The sequence below is a fragment of the Solea senegalensis genome, linkage group LG19 (genome assembly GCF_019176455.1).
Source record: "Solea senegalensis isolate Sse05_10M linkage group LG19, IFAPA_SoseM_1, whole genome shotgun sequence".
Taxonomy (NCBI): domain Eukaryota; kingdom Metazoa; phylum Chordata; class Actinopteri; order Pleuronectiformes; family Soleidae; genus Solea; species Solea senegalensis.
In genome coordinates, this window is record NC_058038.1 from 16,996,633 (window position 1) to 17,011,396 (window position 14,764).

Genomic DNA, 14,764 nt, shown 5'->3' on the forward strand with positions numbered 1-14,764 from the left:
AAAATCTGTGAAATAGAAAAAGCTTTCAGAGAGGGAGGGGAGATGGCGGGATGTGATGGAGAGAGATGAGGGAGGGGGTGCAGGAATATGAGTGTGTATGCATTTTCAAGGCGGTCTTTCTGTTGCAAGAAAAACACACACACACACACACACACATACACACAGTAGTCTAACAGGAAAACGAAGAGGTCGAGCTCCTGATGAAGACATGCAAATGCAATTTAGTAACGGAAAGTGACGCCCGAGGTCTTTGTGTGTTAGTGGACGCTCGCGTGATCGTGGAGATGCGTGTAATTTTAGTTGGAGAAAGGTGGAGGAATCACCTCAGCTGTGTGTGAAAGAGGGGGAGAGAGAGAGAGAGAGAGAAAGGGAGAGGGGGGACAGAGGGGAGGGGGCGGGGGTGTATGGACCTCACTGACTACGGGACCCACAGGCTCCCCGATTGTGCTCCGCTCTCATCATTTTTGGAGGTGAGGACAAAAGAAAAGAGGGGGGATCGGAAGAAAGGCCCGGGATCTGAGTGTCGTGACGGCCCCCCGACTTCGCCGCCGCTGGTCGGGGTTGTCTGGACTCAAACTGGGTGAGGGAGAAGGCGGCGGAGCAGTCGACTCGAGACTGGGGTTTCCTGCCACAGCAGCGGGATTGTCACAAAACAGCCTTTCACTCTTCGAGGGGCCTTGTATTGCTGCGTTTTCAGGTATGCACTCACCAGTGTGTTAGCTAGCCCATCTGTCTCTGACTTACTCTGCCTCTCGCTGGCAAACATTTGCTGCGGGTATTCAAGGAAAATGTCAGGCTGCGTAATGATAATTGTCTGATGCAGAGTCTTTCTAGTGTGTGCGTTATTTATGCTAGCTATCCCATTAACTGAGAGTCCCTTTGGCTGTGTATGAGGGGGGAACATCTGCACCTAATCACCTCTCTTTTGTAGCTAACCGCTGCTCGACTGCCCCGTGTCTTTAGCCCGAGCTGTCGCCTCATGCACGTCCTCAATTCCGTGTTATACTCAAGTACCTGCAAATAAGATGGCTCGCTAAAAATGCTAACTGGCGTTCTTAGCTTAGCTAGCTGCCAACACATGCAACTAGCTGGCACATTCAATTTGCAGTGAGGTATTCTTGCTAGCGCTAGAGCTGCGAAAGCTAAGACATGCAGCTCCAAAGAGCTAACTATAATGCGTATACCTCGCTATTGGCTAATGTGGCTGCTAAAGCTATTGTACAGAAGCCAGTGTTGTGTTAATGACAGTCTGACACGATTAGACAAATGAAACGCAGCCTGCGTTTTTATCACTATCTGATAAAACGTTGCGTATGCCCCAATCAATTAGGCAGCCATGCAGCTGATTGACTCTCAGACAGACTGCATCGAGTCAGATTTCATTAATGCTGCTGCACTGTTGTGTGTGTTGTTAATGCTGCTGCTGCTGCTTGGTCCGTGCACAGCGAGCTGCTGTGATTAATTAGTAATCAGGCTATAGATTAATCAGCGGATGGAGATGAATACTCTCCTCCCAACTTTTATTGCTGATTTGACCCTTCAGTGTGACACTGTGACACAGATCTGTGTGATAATGCGGTTTGCTTGTCGTTACCTGGCGTCTTAGCTACACCTTCACATCAATGCTACATAAACACACAGTTAATGAAAATTAATAACAGTTTGGCTGATAGTTAGAACGGCTCAGATACAAAGTTCACTGTTATTGATTTACTCTTTTTTTGCATGTCAGATGTTATTGTGATTGGGTTTTGAAAGTCTGGACAGCAAAAAACACATCAAATTGTATATTTATTTTCTAATCAGATTCAAACCACATTTGGAGAAGGTGATTTAAATCAGATTTCCACAGATAAATCGCAGTCTGAACACTGTGGCTGCTCAAATGGGATTTCAAATTGTCTTTTGTGTGACACATGACAATGTCAAAACGGGTGAGAAAAGTACTCGGAGTGTTGTGCTGCAGAGCACAGCAAAGCTGGTTGGGACTTTAGGACAGAACATTGCAATATTATATTGTTGTTCTTCTGCACTATGACTTGACGGGGCAGTTGTTTGGAGAGTGTGTTGATGCACCTCCATTTTTCTTGTGTTAATATTTGAAAGCTGCACCACTAACATGGCCATGCCTATGTTGTTACCAAAGCAACACATGCAGATTGGTTTGTAATCTCTGGACTCAGACAACCAATTTGGTCACTTGTAATTCAGATTGCTTGATTTAATTTGAACAAAACTGTGATTTGCCTGCATACTGTCTTCTTGTCAATACACTACTAAAAACTGAAAAGGATTAATTATTATAATAATAAAAAAAATTAAACTGTTTTCCAGAATTATAAGCCATGAGGCTCAGGTTGAGTCTACGCTTACAAGTAAAGTCACTCTAATTTGTTGGGTAATTAACCATTTTACAGTGTGTGTGTGAAACAAACAATAGAACCTTGTGTCACAAGTGGTAACTATGTGTTCTGACTCCATAAAAGTGGCATCATCCCTTTTTAAGTTTCACCCCTAATAATTAAAGGCCGTTAAAAACAAGTTAAATACCCTGACGTTGAAGGCGTTTTAGTGTCCTTGTAAAGACGTGGGAGATGCAGGGCCTCTGTCTTGGCTCCACAAGTCTGTTTGTTTACATGTGTCTGTGACTTTGTCTCATGCTGCTTTGTTGTTAATGTTGTGCTGTTGCCAACCCACTTTTCTCTCCATCAGCTCTGTTTGTTATCTGCCAGCAGAGACAGCTTAGACATGTAAAAGCGCCAGCCACAGTAAAGGCTGTACCCTCAGTGCATATTAAAATAGGAGTGTTGAGATGACGCTACCAGCCTTTTATATAGTGAACTGAGGAGCTGCGTGGATAGTATGTGCCACAAGGAATGTTAACATGGATCTGTAAATTTGTGACAGAACTGTGGAATTATTTTGGTGCACCATTTAAAATAATCCACTGAATTGTAAATACCGATGTAATTGGTAATCCTTAGATCCTTGTTTTTATATTGCCACGAGTGCAGCTTCTGCAGTTTTCAAATTAAATGTAGGTCTAAGCAAAGGCTCAAATCTAATTTCATCAATATGGTTTGAACCTGCATTGGCAATTGTGTCACATCTACCACAAAACTGAATTCAATTGATGAATAAAGAGTAACCTGAACGATTAAATATCAAACTGTCTCCAGAATGAATTTTAGGAGTATTATGTGAACACTCATTTATTTTGTATTTAATTACAACAACGGTACTTTGGCACAAAAGATAGTAAACAACTGTGTCTCATGTTCATTATTTTATGCTAACACTTTTGATTTATCTTTTGTATTTGCAGAGTTTCAAGTCATCTGGTCAGGAAATCCTGGAAAACGAACGTATCCACATGGAAATACTGAGAAGAAACAGAAAATTGGAGCTTGAACTGACTGAACTTGAAGTGGAATAAATGGATTACCCTCCTTTAAGAAAATTGTTGCCATGGAACTAGGTAGAATTAAATTATGGTTTACAGAAAAAAACTAAGATAAGATGGCTGTGTGCTGAAGATTCGATACAGGAGAGCACCAAGAAGAATCTGAATGCCGACTTGAGGAAAGAACAATTATTTAAACAGGGACCAAAGACCTCTGCAGTCCAAATGAATGCATGCAGCAGCAGCTAAAAGAAAACAGCATTTGAAAAGGAATGAACAAGAAAGAGGACGTCTCTAAAAGCATTACACTTAGCATCCACAAGTAAATGAGAATATCAATGGAGTGTTTGCCTCCGGGAGTGTTAAGTAAGGGGCTGTGTTCAGAACTCTTGATTCTGTTAATGCAGTTTTTGTCTCTCGGTGGTGTGAGTCAGGTCAAACATTTTGAGGAATTGAAGGACTACTGTTACGGAACACAGTCTCAATGGTTTTGAGATTTTTTTGTTCAAAATGCTATTGGATTATGAGTCTTTTTAATCCAAACATAGATGTGCTTGCTTGAGCTGCTATTTCAGTAGAGCATATACGTGTAAAGACATTCACTGTTGAACATCTCGTATGGTGTGCCTGCTCAGTGCCAAACCGATTTAGCTTTGTGGGATGACTTCACACTTCTAATTTTCTACATATCTGCAGTAGGAACTTGCTTCACTACTTATTCTTTCACTAGTTTTGTTTTTTGAGACCCAGCTATAAGAAAACAATTTTAACAACCATCACACTGAGTTATGCCATTTGGCCTTTTTATATATTGCGAAAAATCATTATCTTTTAAGTATTAAGTTTTTCACAACTTTCTGCTTCAAAAGCATGATTACAACATATGTGATATCTGCTACAGCTCTTTGGAGGATCTCAAAAGCATTTTCTTGTTTTACTGCCAGGTCATAGAGTCTCTTTGTCATTTATGGTTACTACCATAAGCCTTCCAGCTCCTGATCAGAAACATTCCCCGATTTAGACAGTTTTTTTGACAGAGATTTCGCTTTTTAATCCAGACTTCGGGGGGAAAAAAATGCAGAATTTTCCTAACAGTCCAGCTCCCACATCTCTACCCCATGGGTTCAGTGGGAGGGGCGGAGGGGGGGCTCCATATCCCCCTCAGCCAGCAGACCCCCAGATCTCCCCACGGATAACAGATGATTATGCAGGGATGCAACAACAGAGTCTGCACAGAGGCCACCACCACCCCAGTCAAGCCAGCCACATGCTTTCTTACACTGCTAGAAACAGAGGACCCATAGAGGCACCACCAACACAGGGTAACATTCACAGTGGTAATAGCAACAACCCTTACAGAAAGGACGCTGTGGATTATTATTTTTCAATGGGTGGAAAGGACAGGCACAGAAGGGGAGGTATGGGTTACGGGGCTGGCTTTGGGTACCCCAATATTGATGGACATATACCTCACCACTACCGGCATGCTGGATCTGGCTCTGCTCCATCGTCTGCCCTGATGTCTCCGTATCCAGTAGAGTATGGCTCTAGTAGTGTTTCAGGTGGAGGTGCTGGTGCTGGAGCCTTTTCGCCTACTCATCAGTACAACATGAGTCAGAACCCTGCAATGCAGTCAGTGCCAGGTTCTCAAATGCAGCACCGTCAGCATGGGCAAAACTTCCCAACTGTCCACCATGGTCAGCAGCATAGGACCTATCCCCACTCTGGGCACAGAATGACCCTACCGTATCCACACTACTCCCCACAGAGTGGAGCATCCTCGGGGTCATCAGGAATGTACAGCCCCCCACCACAGAGATATCTTGATGGGGCTGCTAGCACTGGATTTGATTCCAAAGTCAACAGTTCTCCCAGTCTCAACTCCAGTTCAAACTCTGTCTCCAGTTCACTTGCTGCTAACAATGTGGGGCCAATGGAGAATGTACAGCAGAGTTACCATGCTTCAAATTATCCTGGATATTCTCCACAGACACATTCTCTTCATAAGCAGGCCACACTACAGCACCGCAACGCACAGCACAATTTAGGGGTAGGTTATGACAATTCTCTCAAAATGCAGCACCAGGGCCCTTCTCCAGGGTCTCTGTACACTAAACATCATCAAGCCTCCAATCAAAGTATACCTCAAGCAGCCTCTCAAGAAATAGCCAAATCCCCAATGCACCCCAATGCTCAACAAACCCAAATCAACCAAAACTTTAGCCCAATATCAAACCCCTCTCCAGCTGCCTCAGCAGTGCATTCTCCCAGCTGTAGCTCCTCTCCGTCCCCTTTGATGAGTGTTTCAGAGGCACATGGAAACCCCTCAGGTCATGGTCCTTCACATCCTCCGACATCAAACCCCCGTAGCAGCCATGGTCATGGCAGATTACTGCAGACGATGCCTCAGTTGAGTCCCACACCCAACTCAAATAGCAGCATCAGTAGTTGTGGAAGCAGTGGCAGTCATAAAGCTCACAGCATGAATTCAGTAGGAGGGAGCAGTCTCCCTCCAACAGGCCGCAACAAAATGGGTCTAGGTGCAGGAATGGGAACCCGAGAAGAAGTTTATTCATCTTCTCCTCTTGATAAAATCCAGGATGCAGGCCTGAATAGTCTCAATGCCTTGAGCTCACAAGTAGCCAATTTACCAAACACAATTCAGCATATGCTCCTCACGGACACAGTGCTTTCACAGAAGAAGAAAGATGGCGCACTGATGCAACAGGCAATACATGGCATGTCCCTCTCACAGCCAAGGAGTCGAAATGCAAGTGCAGCCTCAAGTACTAGCACAGTCAAAGATGGAAGTGCAGTGGGCAGTGCTGATGGTGCCAGCTTAGATGCTGGTGCTGATGAGGACTCCACATTGGTGTCAGTTGGAGGCTCATTAGGTACCAAGATGGAGCGTGAAGAACAATTTTCTGAGGGCGAACACGGCAGAGTGAGGCAGATAAGTGGGGCAAGCAGTGGATCTGAAGCAGCTGGTTATCACCACAGTCAAACCCAACCTCACACTGAACACGCATCCAATGTTAAAACAGCCAACTCAGATGCACTATCAAAAGAAACAAGTGTTTCTAAAGCAAAAACTAATGAAGCCCATGATCCTTGTTCTATATCATCTCCATCCTTTGGAGGTCAGTCATCAGAGACTGGTCCGATTTCACATTCAACTCCAGCAGTTTCATCCCCTTTATCCACCTCCTCCAGTGTTCCTCCTCTCCAGCCAAACTGTGTGCCAGAGCCTGGGTTAAAGTATAATGACAACAGAGGTGGCCACAGGATGGCAACAGAGGTTAAAAATGAAGTAATCAAAAATGAAAGTGAGTGCCCTGTTGAAAAAGCAGAGAAAGGCAGAAGCCAGAATAATCAAAATTGTCAGGAGAAAGAAAATAAGTTGGTCACTTCATCTAGATTACACAATAATGAGAGGGAGGACAAGCAGACATCTGAAGAACAGCAAAGTGCGAGTGGTGTTGGTGTCATTGTTTCAGCTCGATCTGAGGGGAGTCATGCTGAAAAAAGTAAGCACCCTCAAGACAACATTAATGAAGAGAAACAGTCACACTCTTATTTAAGAGAGTCAAACAGTCATAATGGAGAGGAAGGAATAGATTTGAGTCTTTATTCCTCCGACCAGCAAAAATCAAACTTTGGACGGCCTCAAAATCCTCCTCAGTCTGGACCACATAAATATGGCTACCCAGAATCAACATATGGCTCAGATTTGTCAATGAAGAAGAGAGGGAGGACTGGTGGTGCGACTGTAATGGAATCAAATTCCAGATACTTGGGGTATCAACAGTCACAAACAGCTTATGGCCCCGTGCATTCAAAAGATAGTGGTTCTGTAGCAGAGGCTTTGGTAAAGAGAGGGCAAGGGGCAGGGGGTAAAGTTCATGAGGACAGTTCACAAATGCAACAGTTTCCCAGTCTGTTACAAGAGGTTCTTCAAGGTTATAATTTAGATCGACGTTATAGCAGACCAGAGCAGGCCTTTCCTGCTCATCTCCAAGTTCAGCAACAGTTTCAAACCAGACACCCATATGGTATGCCTGAAAATATGAGGATGCAAAGTGGATTAACTGAAGCTTCCGGTCATTCTGCCCAAATGGGCAGCTCCGCAAAGCCCTCGCATCCAAACCTGAGACATGGAAGTGAGCCTGAGTTCATCACCACAGAACCTCAGGTTTTAGTTAAGTCGGAAGTGTCAAATGCTGACAAACCTGATGTGGGTGTGCCCCAGAGTCATTTACCACAGGCTACAGAGTCTCAGCAACCCCCAACCAAACATATAAACTTAGCTGACTATTCTCTGCCACAGAGAAAAGTGTTATCTAATGCGTCTACTCCGTCGTCTGCTGTTCAGCAGCTTCTTTTGCAAGAGCCAGAGCCACTCATGGGTAGCGCCGGTCAAACGGAGTCTCAAAAATCATCAGCCTCTATATTAGCCTCATCAGAGCGACGCTCTGTTATCTGTGACGTATCGCCAAACCGACGCAGCACACCAGAAAGGGACCGAGAATGCGACAGAGAGAGAGAGCGGGAAAAAAGTCAGAGTGGCGCTTCTGTGATTCAACAGCCATTTTCCTCTCCAACAGCAGCCAGTGATCTGAGTAAAAAAGATACAGGAGAGAAACAAGTGAAAATGGAAATGATATCAAAAGAGATTGACCAAGACACTGTAAATTTACAAACTGATCATCATGGCAGTGGTGGAGCTAATGATGTTGATATGGAGTATCATCCCAGGTCTGTTCATCCATCTGTTGTAATGAATGCTGACCCCTATAGGCGAGGAAATGTAGACATGCCCCCCTTGCCTTCTCATCCTATGAGCTCTAATCCTTTATCTTCACCTTCAAGGCACCAGTCCTATCTTCACACTGTTGATTTATCAACTGGCAGTGGCAGCAGTTTTCCTGGATATCGATATGGAGATACAAGAGATGGTAATATAATTCCACGTAGTAGCCCCCATTTCCCCCCTCACCATCCATACCACAACATATCTCACCAGGCTCAAGCCACAAATAAGCTTCAGATGTATCCTCACCCTCGTGGTCTCCCTCATCACTCACATGAGATGAGTGACTGGGTAAAAGCAATGAACAGGCCATCCAAGGATATGATGATGCAGCCCGTCTCTCCAGGTAGACACAAGGCCAGCCAATCAGAACAGAGACAGAGGATGATCTCCCAAACTGAAATGCCCGGTGAACAGCACCCAACCAAAACATCACTGCATCATCAAAGCCCTTACTTTGATATGAAAATGTGGGAGTCAACTCACCCAGGAAGAGAAGCTCCGAGAATAATAGAAAGAGATTCCTACTTCAGAACACAGCCCCCACCACCTCCTCCTCCTCCTGCTCCAGTAGCTTCACAAGGCCCTGCTCCTTCACAAATGATTCACGGCCAAAATGCTGCTGAACCTGAGGGTGCCCGAGGATCCACAGAGGAAACCAAACATCTCTGTCCTCCTCCCCCAATCAGTTCCGTCAAGCCTCCTGCTGACATGAACTCTACTGTGCCACCGGTGCGTCAGACAAAAGCAGGAGGTTCTGGAGACACAAATCCACTAATACTCAGAAGGAGAGTTCGTTCTTTTATCTCTCCTATTCCTGCCAAAAGGCAGCTGCAGGATGCATCTCAGCAAAGGGCTGCCACAAACTCGCATCACTCCCCTGGGGCTCAGACTGAGGTCAGCCATCACAGTGAAGAGGACTCTACCAGTTCAGATGTTCCCTGTCCCAAGCTGTCTTCCCCCATGCATGGAGACAATATATATTCACAAGCTTTATCTCCATCAAGCAGTAATTACAAGGTTTTGCCTCCCAGGAAAGGACGAGGCTTGAAACTAGAGGCAATAGTGCAGAAAATCACCCCAAATAATAAAAAGCCACCAGGTCATGCCGACGATGATTCAAATCATTATTCTGGTTTCTCTCACCTAGAAATACCACCTTTTAATGATTCACAGGACCAAGACATTGCACATTACCCCCGAGTTGCAGGAGGGAATGATGGTTACATGGATGAAAGTCATTCACTGAGCAACATGATTCCCTTCAGAGGAGTTGATGAGACTGGACCGTTACCTCCGTCTGCTTACCCATGTGATCCACATCAGACATCCCAAACCCTCAAACAAGACTTTGACTTTGGATTAGGTGCCGCTGTGGCAGCAGCATCTGATGACAAGGAGGACTTTGCTTTGCTTGGACCTTTACCCCCTCCTCCTCCTGTTCCTCGACCAGTCCAGGGTTCCCCTCCTCCATCCTCTTCCGCCTTGTCAGATATTCAGCATTTCACAAACACTTATCAGCAGCTTGAGACAAGAAGGGGAGAGCAGTCTGCTGCTAACCTTCTCCGACAGAAACTTCAAGAATCTGGCATGGGATTTGATGACTATCCTGGAAGTGACTACTATGGAACCACCCCACCCCACCACAGCCAGGTTCAAGGACACATGCTGAACAGACATCAGATGTCCTCTGGGAGGTCCAGTCTGTCTCCACAAGATTCAAAATCCTCGGACAGTGTTGTGCCTAAAGGCTATTTCCCATCTGGTAAGAAAAAGGGCAGGCCTGTAGGGAGTGTGAATAAACAAAAACGAGCCCAGAACCAAGCCCAGGCACAGTCTCCGGCCCAGAATCAAGTCCAGACACAGAACACAACTTCTATGAGTGTTAGTCCAGCCCCACTCACCCCAGCCACTGCTCCAACTCCACAGATGGTGCATTCTACCAGCAACTCACCAGCACCTTCAGTGCCTCCACTGACAGATGATAAAATCCCTCCCTTGCTGGCTCCACCCATTTTAACCCAGGTTGTGAAAGTGGACATTGAGAGTGAGGACACACAGCCAGAGACTGAGGTCAAACCTATACGACGAAGACGCAGAGGTGTCAAAGATGAAGATGAGCCACTGGAAGCAAGAGGGCGTCAGAGAAGGAGAAGAAGAGGGACAACAGCAGTGGCAATATCGGTGGCTAAAGATGACCCAGATACACCACTGGCAGGAGGTAGCAGTCTCGGCCCAAACAGAGGTTTCTTGGATCCAAGTAGAAAAGGCTTGTTTGTTCCCCACATACATGTGGAAAAAAAAGTACCAGAAATTGGGGAGGTGTGCACCATTGTAAATGCTGAAGAGGAGAAAATGAAAGGAGAGCGTAGTGCAGTAGGGGGGAAAGCAGGCGCAAGTGGAATTGAGTCTCTCCTGACCTCAGCTTTTTCCTCTCAGTTATCAAGGAGAGACAGAGAATCTGAGCAAAGGACCACAGATGAGGTGGAAACGACACTTCAGTCAGGAAAAGCACTTCCTTCATCCGACTATGTTGTTTCAGGGCCTGTAATTACAGAGACCAATCACTCTGGCCGCCTGCTTTGTTGCCTGTGTCAGAAATGGGCAAATTACAAACACCTTGGAGATCTCTATGGGCCCTTCTATCCAGCTGAATATGCAGCAAAGCTCCCCAAGAACCAGCCTCAGGTCAGACAGTGTCAAGCACCCACAGGCACAATTAAAACGGGACCAAATTCAGAAACCCACTCAAGCACTCTGAGCTCTGTCCAAGATTCACAACCACAAGAGGTTCAATTTAACAAGCCTTCAACTGAGAGTGACTATGCAGTCAGCCTCGATTCAAACATAACATCACTTAGCACTCCAGTTCGAACAGCTTCCCCAGGTGGAAGAGAGGATATAATGATGCATGTGGCTGGCAATCTCAGTCATACCACCTCCTCCTCTTCCTCCTCCTCCTCCTCTTTCTCCTCCATTGCAACCACCACCACCAGTAAAGCAGCATCTCTTACCTGGGACATGAATCTACTAGATATACGACCCATTCCTGAGCTTAAGAGAGAGCCAGACCATGAGACTGACCAGCAGGAGTTGCAAAAGCAGCTGCAGACGCCTACAGATGAAGCTCAACAACGACCTCAACACAGAAAGCTGACCTCGCATCCCCGCTTCAAGAGGAGGCACAAATCCAGTGACGATTCTCCCAGGATGGTGCCATCCAACAGCAAAGCGTCTCTGCCCTTCCAGCCCCCTCCTCCGGCCCTGGACTCTCTGGGACCCTTGGCACAACTCGCTCAGCTTCCGCAGATGCCCCTGGACCCAGAGGAGCTGTGGGTCCACGAAGGATGTATCGTGTGGACCAGTGGAGTGTACCTTGTCAATGGGAGGCTGTATGGCCTACAGGAGGCACTAGATGGCGCCAGGGAAACAGTGAGTGTTTATTATTTATAGCTTCTCATTTCTGCTCTTGATTTTAATAGCTTGAAATGCAGACTGTGGATTCATGTGTCAGACAGTGGTTTAAAATAAAGAGTTGATTATGATTTTCCTAGGCTCTCAGCTCTCCTTCACACTGTCATACAGTTTCTAAGATGTATTGATTTCTTCTCTTCATTCTCAGAGCTGCTCGTACTGTGAGATGGTCGGCTCGACGCTGGGCTGTTACAGTAAAGGCTGCACACTTCGATATCACTACTTGTGTGCAATTGAAGCAGGTGAGTGAACTACAAACACTATAATCTGGTGCAAAATGATGGTGTGAGCGTACAGTATTTACAGTGTCTTTCTGTCCCTCAGATTGCTCTCTGAATGAAGATAACTTCTCACTGCGGTGTCCGAAGCACAAGGTAAAGAAGGAGAGGTTGGTTTCCATACTATTTCTTGTGAAATTTAATTTTGTGTGTGTGTGTGTTGTGTTTTTTTTTGTTTTCGCCACCTAATCACAGATTAAGCCACTTTAATTTCTATCCAACATGGCTTAGTAACCCAGCAATATTCTCTCTCACAGTCTACCCAGAGCATCCGGACCGCCAAGTCAGTGTACCTGGAGCAGTCAGAGAGAGGCTGAGAGAAATGAAGAGGAGGAACAGATGCAGGAGTCTGGGAGCGGTAAGTTTACACTCAGCTGTACACTTTGCTGTGGATTGGAATTTCGCCTTTCGGCTGTGTATTTCTATTCATGGTAACAGACTTTTGTAATGTCTTTTCATGATGTCCTCCACGAAACAGGAAGCAAATATTTGGTACTTCTGGTTAGCCAGTGTGCTGTATTTTATTTTTTATCATTTTGTCATTATCTATTTTAATCACAACAATCATATGCCCAAACAATTCCCATGAACCCATGCTGTTTCCTAACGTCATCAAACTAGGACTTTTGTTACTATTCTCATTGTGACACCCCAAGTGGCTGAAATTACATACTGTGCGTTTAATTTGTTTATTATATTCTTCTCTGTTCCCCACATACTAAAGTCTGGACTGGAAAACATCCCTTTCCTAGTTGAGTTGTAGCCATTTTGTCATCCAGTTCTTCATCGCAAACCCATCCTTGTTCAGTTACCAGAAATATGTTTTCCATTAATTGGTTGCAGAAAATGGACAATAATTTGTTGACATGTGGCTGCTTTTTTTTCTTTTTCTTTTTTACTTTTCAGACTTAAGTAAACTGTAGTGGTGTGTTTGTTGGGCTGCTTCTCACACTTAAGTAGATAAACTTGATCCTGTCTAATTAAGATTACAGCAGATTACAGTTGGTGTTCTGCAAAGTTTTCAGTCATTTAGTCTTTTCCTTTAAATGTCACAGATGACTAATAGACGCAGGTTGTTTTTATTTATTATCCACACGTTAGTACACTGATGATGATGCTTCCCTGTTTTTGTGTTTCTTGCCCCAAGGCTATTTTGGACAGTGGAAGACTGAGAATCCTGATGCAGCTCCACACATGTAAGGACAGGACTGGCATCTGTGATGGAGAACAACAAAAGGGAATGTACAATTTCTCCACACAAATCAGCATTATTTACATTTAAGACAATGGCCGAAAATGAACTTTTTCTTTTTCTTTTTTTGGAGAAAATAATTGCTCTGAAAAACAAACAAAAAAAAGAAGAAAAACATGAACATGCAACACAGGAAGAGCTACAAGAAAATAAAAAAAAACAACTACAAAGGTCAAAGTGGAATAAAATGAGATGTCATGACTGATGGAGGAACTAAAGGAACGTTAAAACAACAAAGGAAGCAAACTCTCTAGGCTTACTTTGATTTTCCTGAGACACCATCAAAGTGTTAAACACTTGTTTATCATCGTCTGTATTATTGTTTACTTTTTTTTTTCTTTGTTTCTTTGAAGAAAGAGAGTTTTTTTCCACTTTTTTTTCTTTTGTTTGCTTTGAAGATGCATATTGGGAGCAAGCTGGGCGTCGAGCCCAGAAAAAGACGAGGCGAGAATGTTGTATCCTCTCTCGCGTGTAGTATTTTATCTTATGATATAAGGATGGTCACAATTATTCTTTTAATCCTCATTATTATTTTATAGCCTCCTTTTGTATTTACTCAGCAAAATGAAACGGATGTATTTTACTTTAGTTAATCAGCACATGAATCGGATTATTTCTTCTTTTTTTTTCTCTTCCCATTTCTGGAGAGAAAGGAGCCAGAGTGGTGGTGTTTGGATTGTCAGGGTGGAGTTTGCCACAAAGACATTATTGCCTTGGAGAACGGACATCTGTTGCCTTTCAAAAGTCACGTGTATGTGTGAGAAGTGCGTCTGTGTGTGCTCGTGTGCAAGCGAGAGAAAATGAAAAATGCCAATATCTGAGTCTTTGATTCCATTTTGGTCCTTTTTGAAAAGTGTTCTTATTTTTCATCACTTGGGATTTTTACGGTACAGATAGTATTCATGAAAAATCAGATGGACAGTCTTATTTTTCAAGTACAAAATGTTTGTAATGTACAAAGAGAAGGACAGCCTTGTAAGAAGAGGAGATAACACTATGGACGAATGCGCGTCTGCCGTCTTTATCTGTGCCGAACAGAGAAAGAAGACGGACGGGACGCTGAAGAGTTTCCGGTGTAGTGGAGCCGTGTACTGGGTGCACGAGTGTGAATGTTCTGCGTAGGAAGTTGCATTTGACTGTCGGTGACGAAACCTTTTTTTTGATCTGAAAACCGGAGAGAAAGTGTCGATACAAGAGTCTGTGATCGGCCAACTGCACTGGCCAGTGGGCGGAGATTCTAACCAAGTACTTTTGAATGGTTCCATTTGTAAGTGACGCAGCAGCGGGTGTGATCGGGAGATGCAAAATCCATTCAAAAGAAGCATTGCCATAAAATTTAAAAGTGAGTCATACATGGTGTTGTCTTTATCATTTTTTTATTGTTATTCTTGTAAAAAAAGAAAAACTGAGAAGAAAAGTTACACTATCAAAACCATGCTGTATTAGAAACCTGTCGATATGTATATGAATTATGAATACACATCAAAAATGCTTCAACTATGCTCCTTTTTCTTATTTCTGAAACATTTTTGTACGACGTGTTTCCA

General features: G+C 44.2%; 1 protein-coding gene across 2 annotated transcripts; it reads left to right on the top strand.

Annotated features, from left to right (window-relative positions):
- Nucleotides 1–402: 402 nt before the first annotated feature.
- Nucleotides 403–14,714, top strand: tcf20 (transcription factor 20). 2 transcript variants are annotated; one of them, XM_044049954.1, is made up of 6 exons: nucleotides 403–697; nucleotides 3,326–11,645; nucleotides 11,836–11,929; nucleotides 12,012–12,075; nucleotides 12,223–12,323; nucleotides 13,113–14,714. In XM_044049954.1, exons 2-6 carry the CDS (start codon nucleotides 4,479–4,481, stop codon nucleotides 13,163–13,165), a joined length of 7,479 nt encoding a protein of 2,492 aa, XP_043905889.1. In that variant the 5' UTR covers nucleotides 403–697; nucleotides 3,326–4,478; the 3' UTR covers nucleotides 13,166–14,714. The 2 variants fall into 2 exon arrangements, with proteins under 2 accessions (XP_043905889.1, XP_043905890.1); XM_044049955.1 differs by having other exon boundaries at nucleotides 12,012–12,061; nucleotides 13,113–13,340.
- The last annotated feature ends 50 nt before the right edge of the window (nucleotides 14,715–14,764 follow it).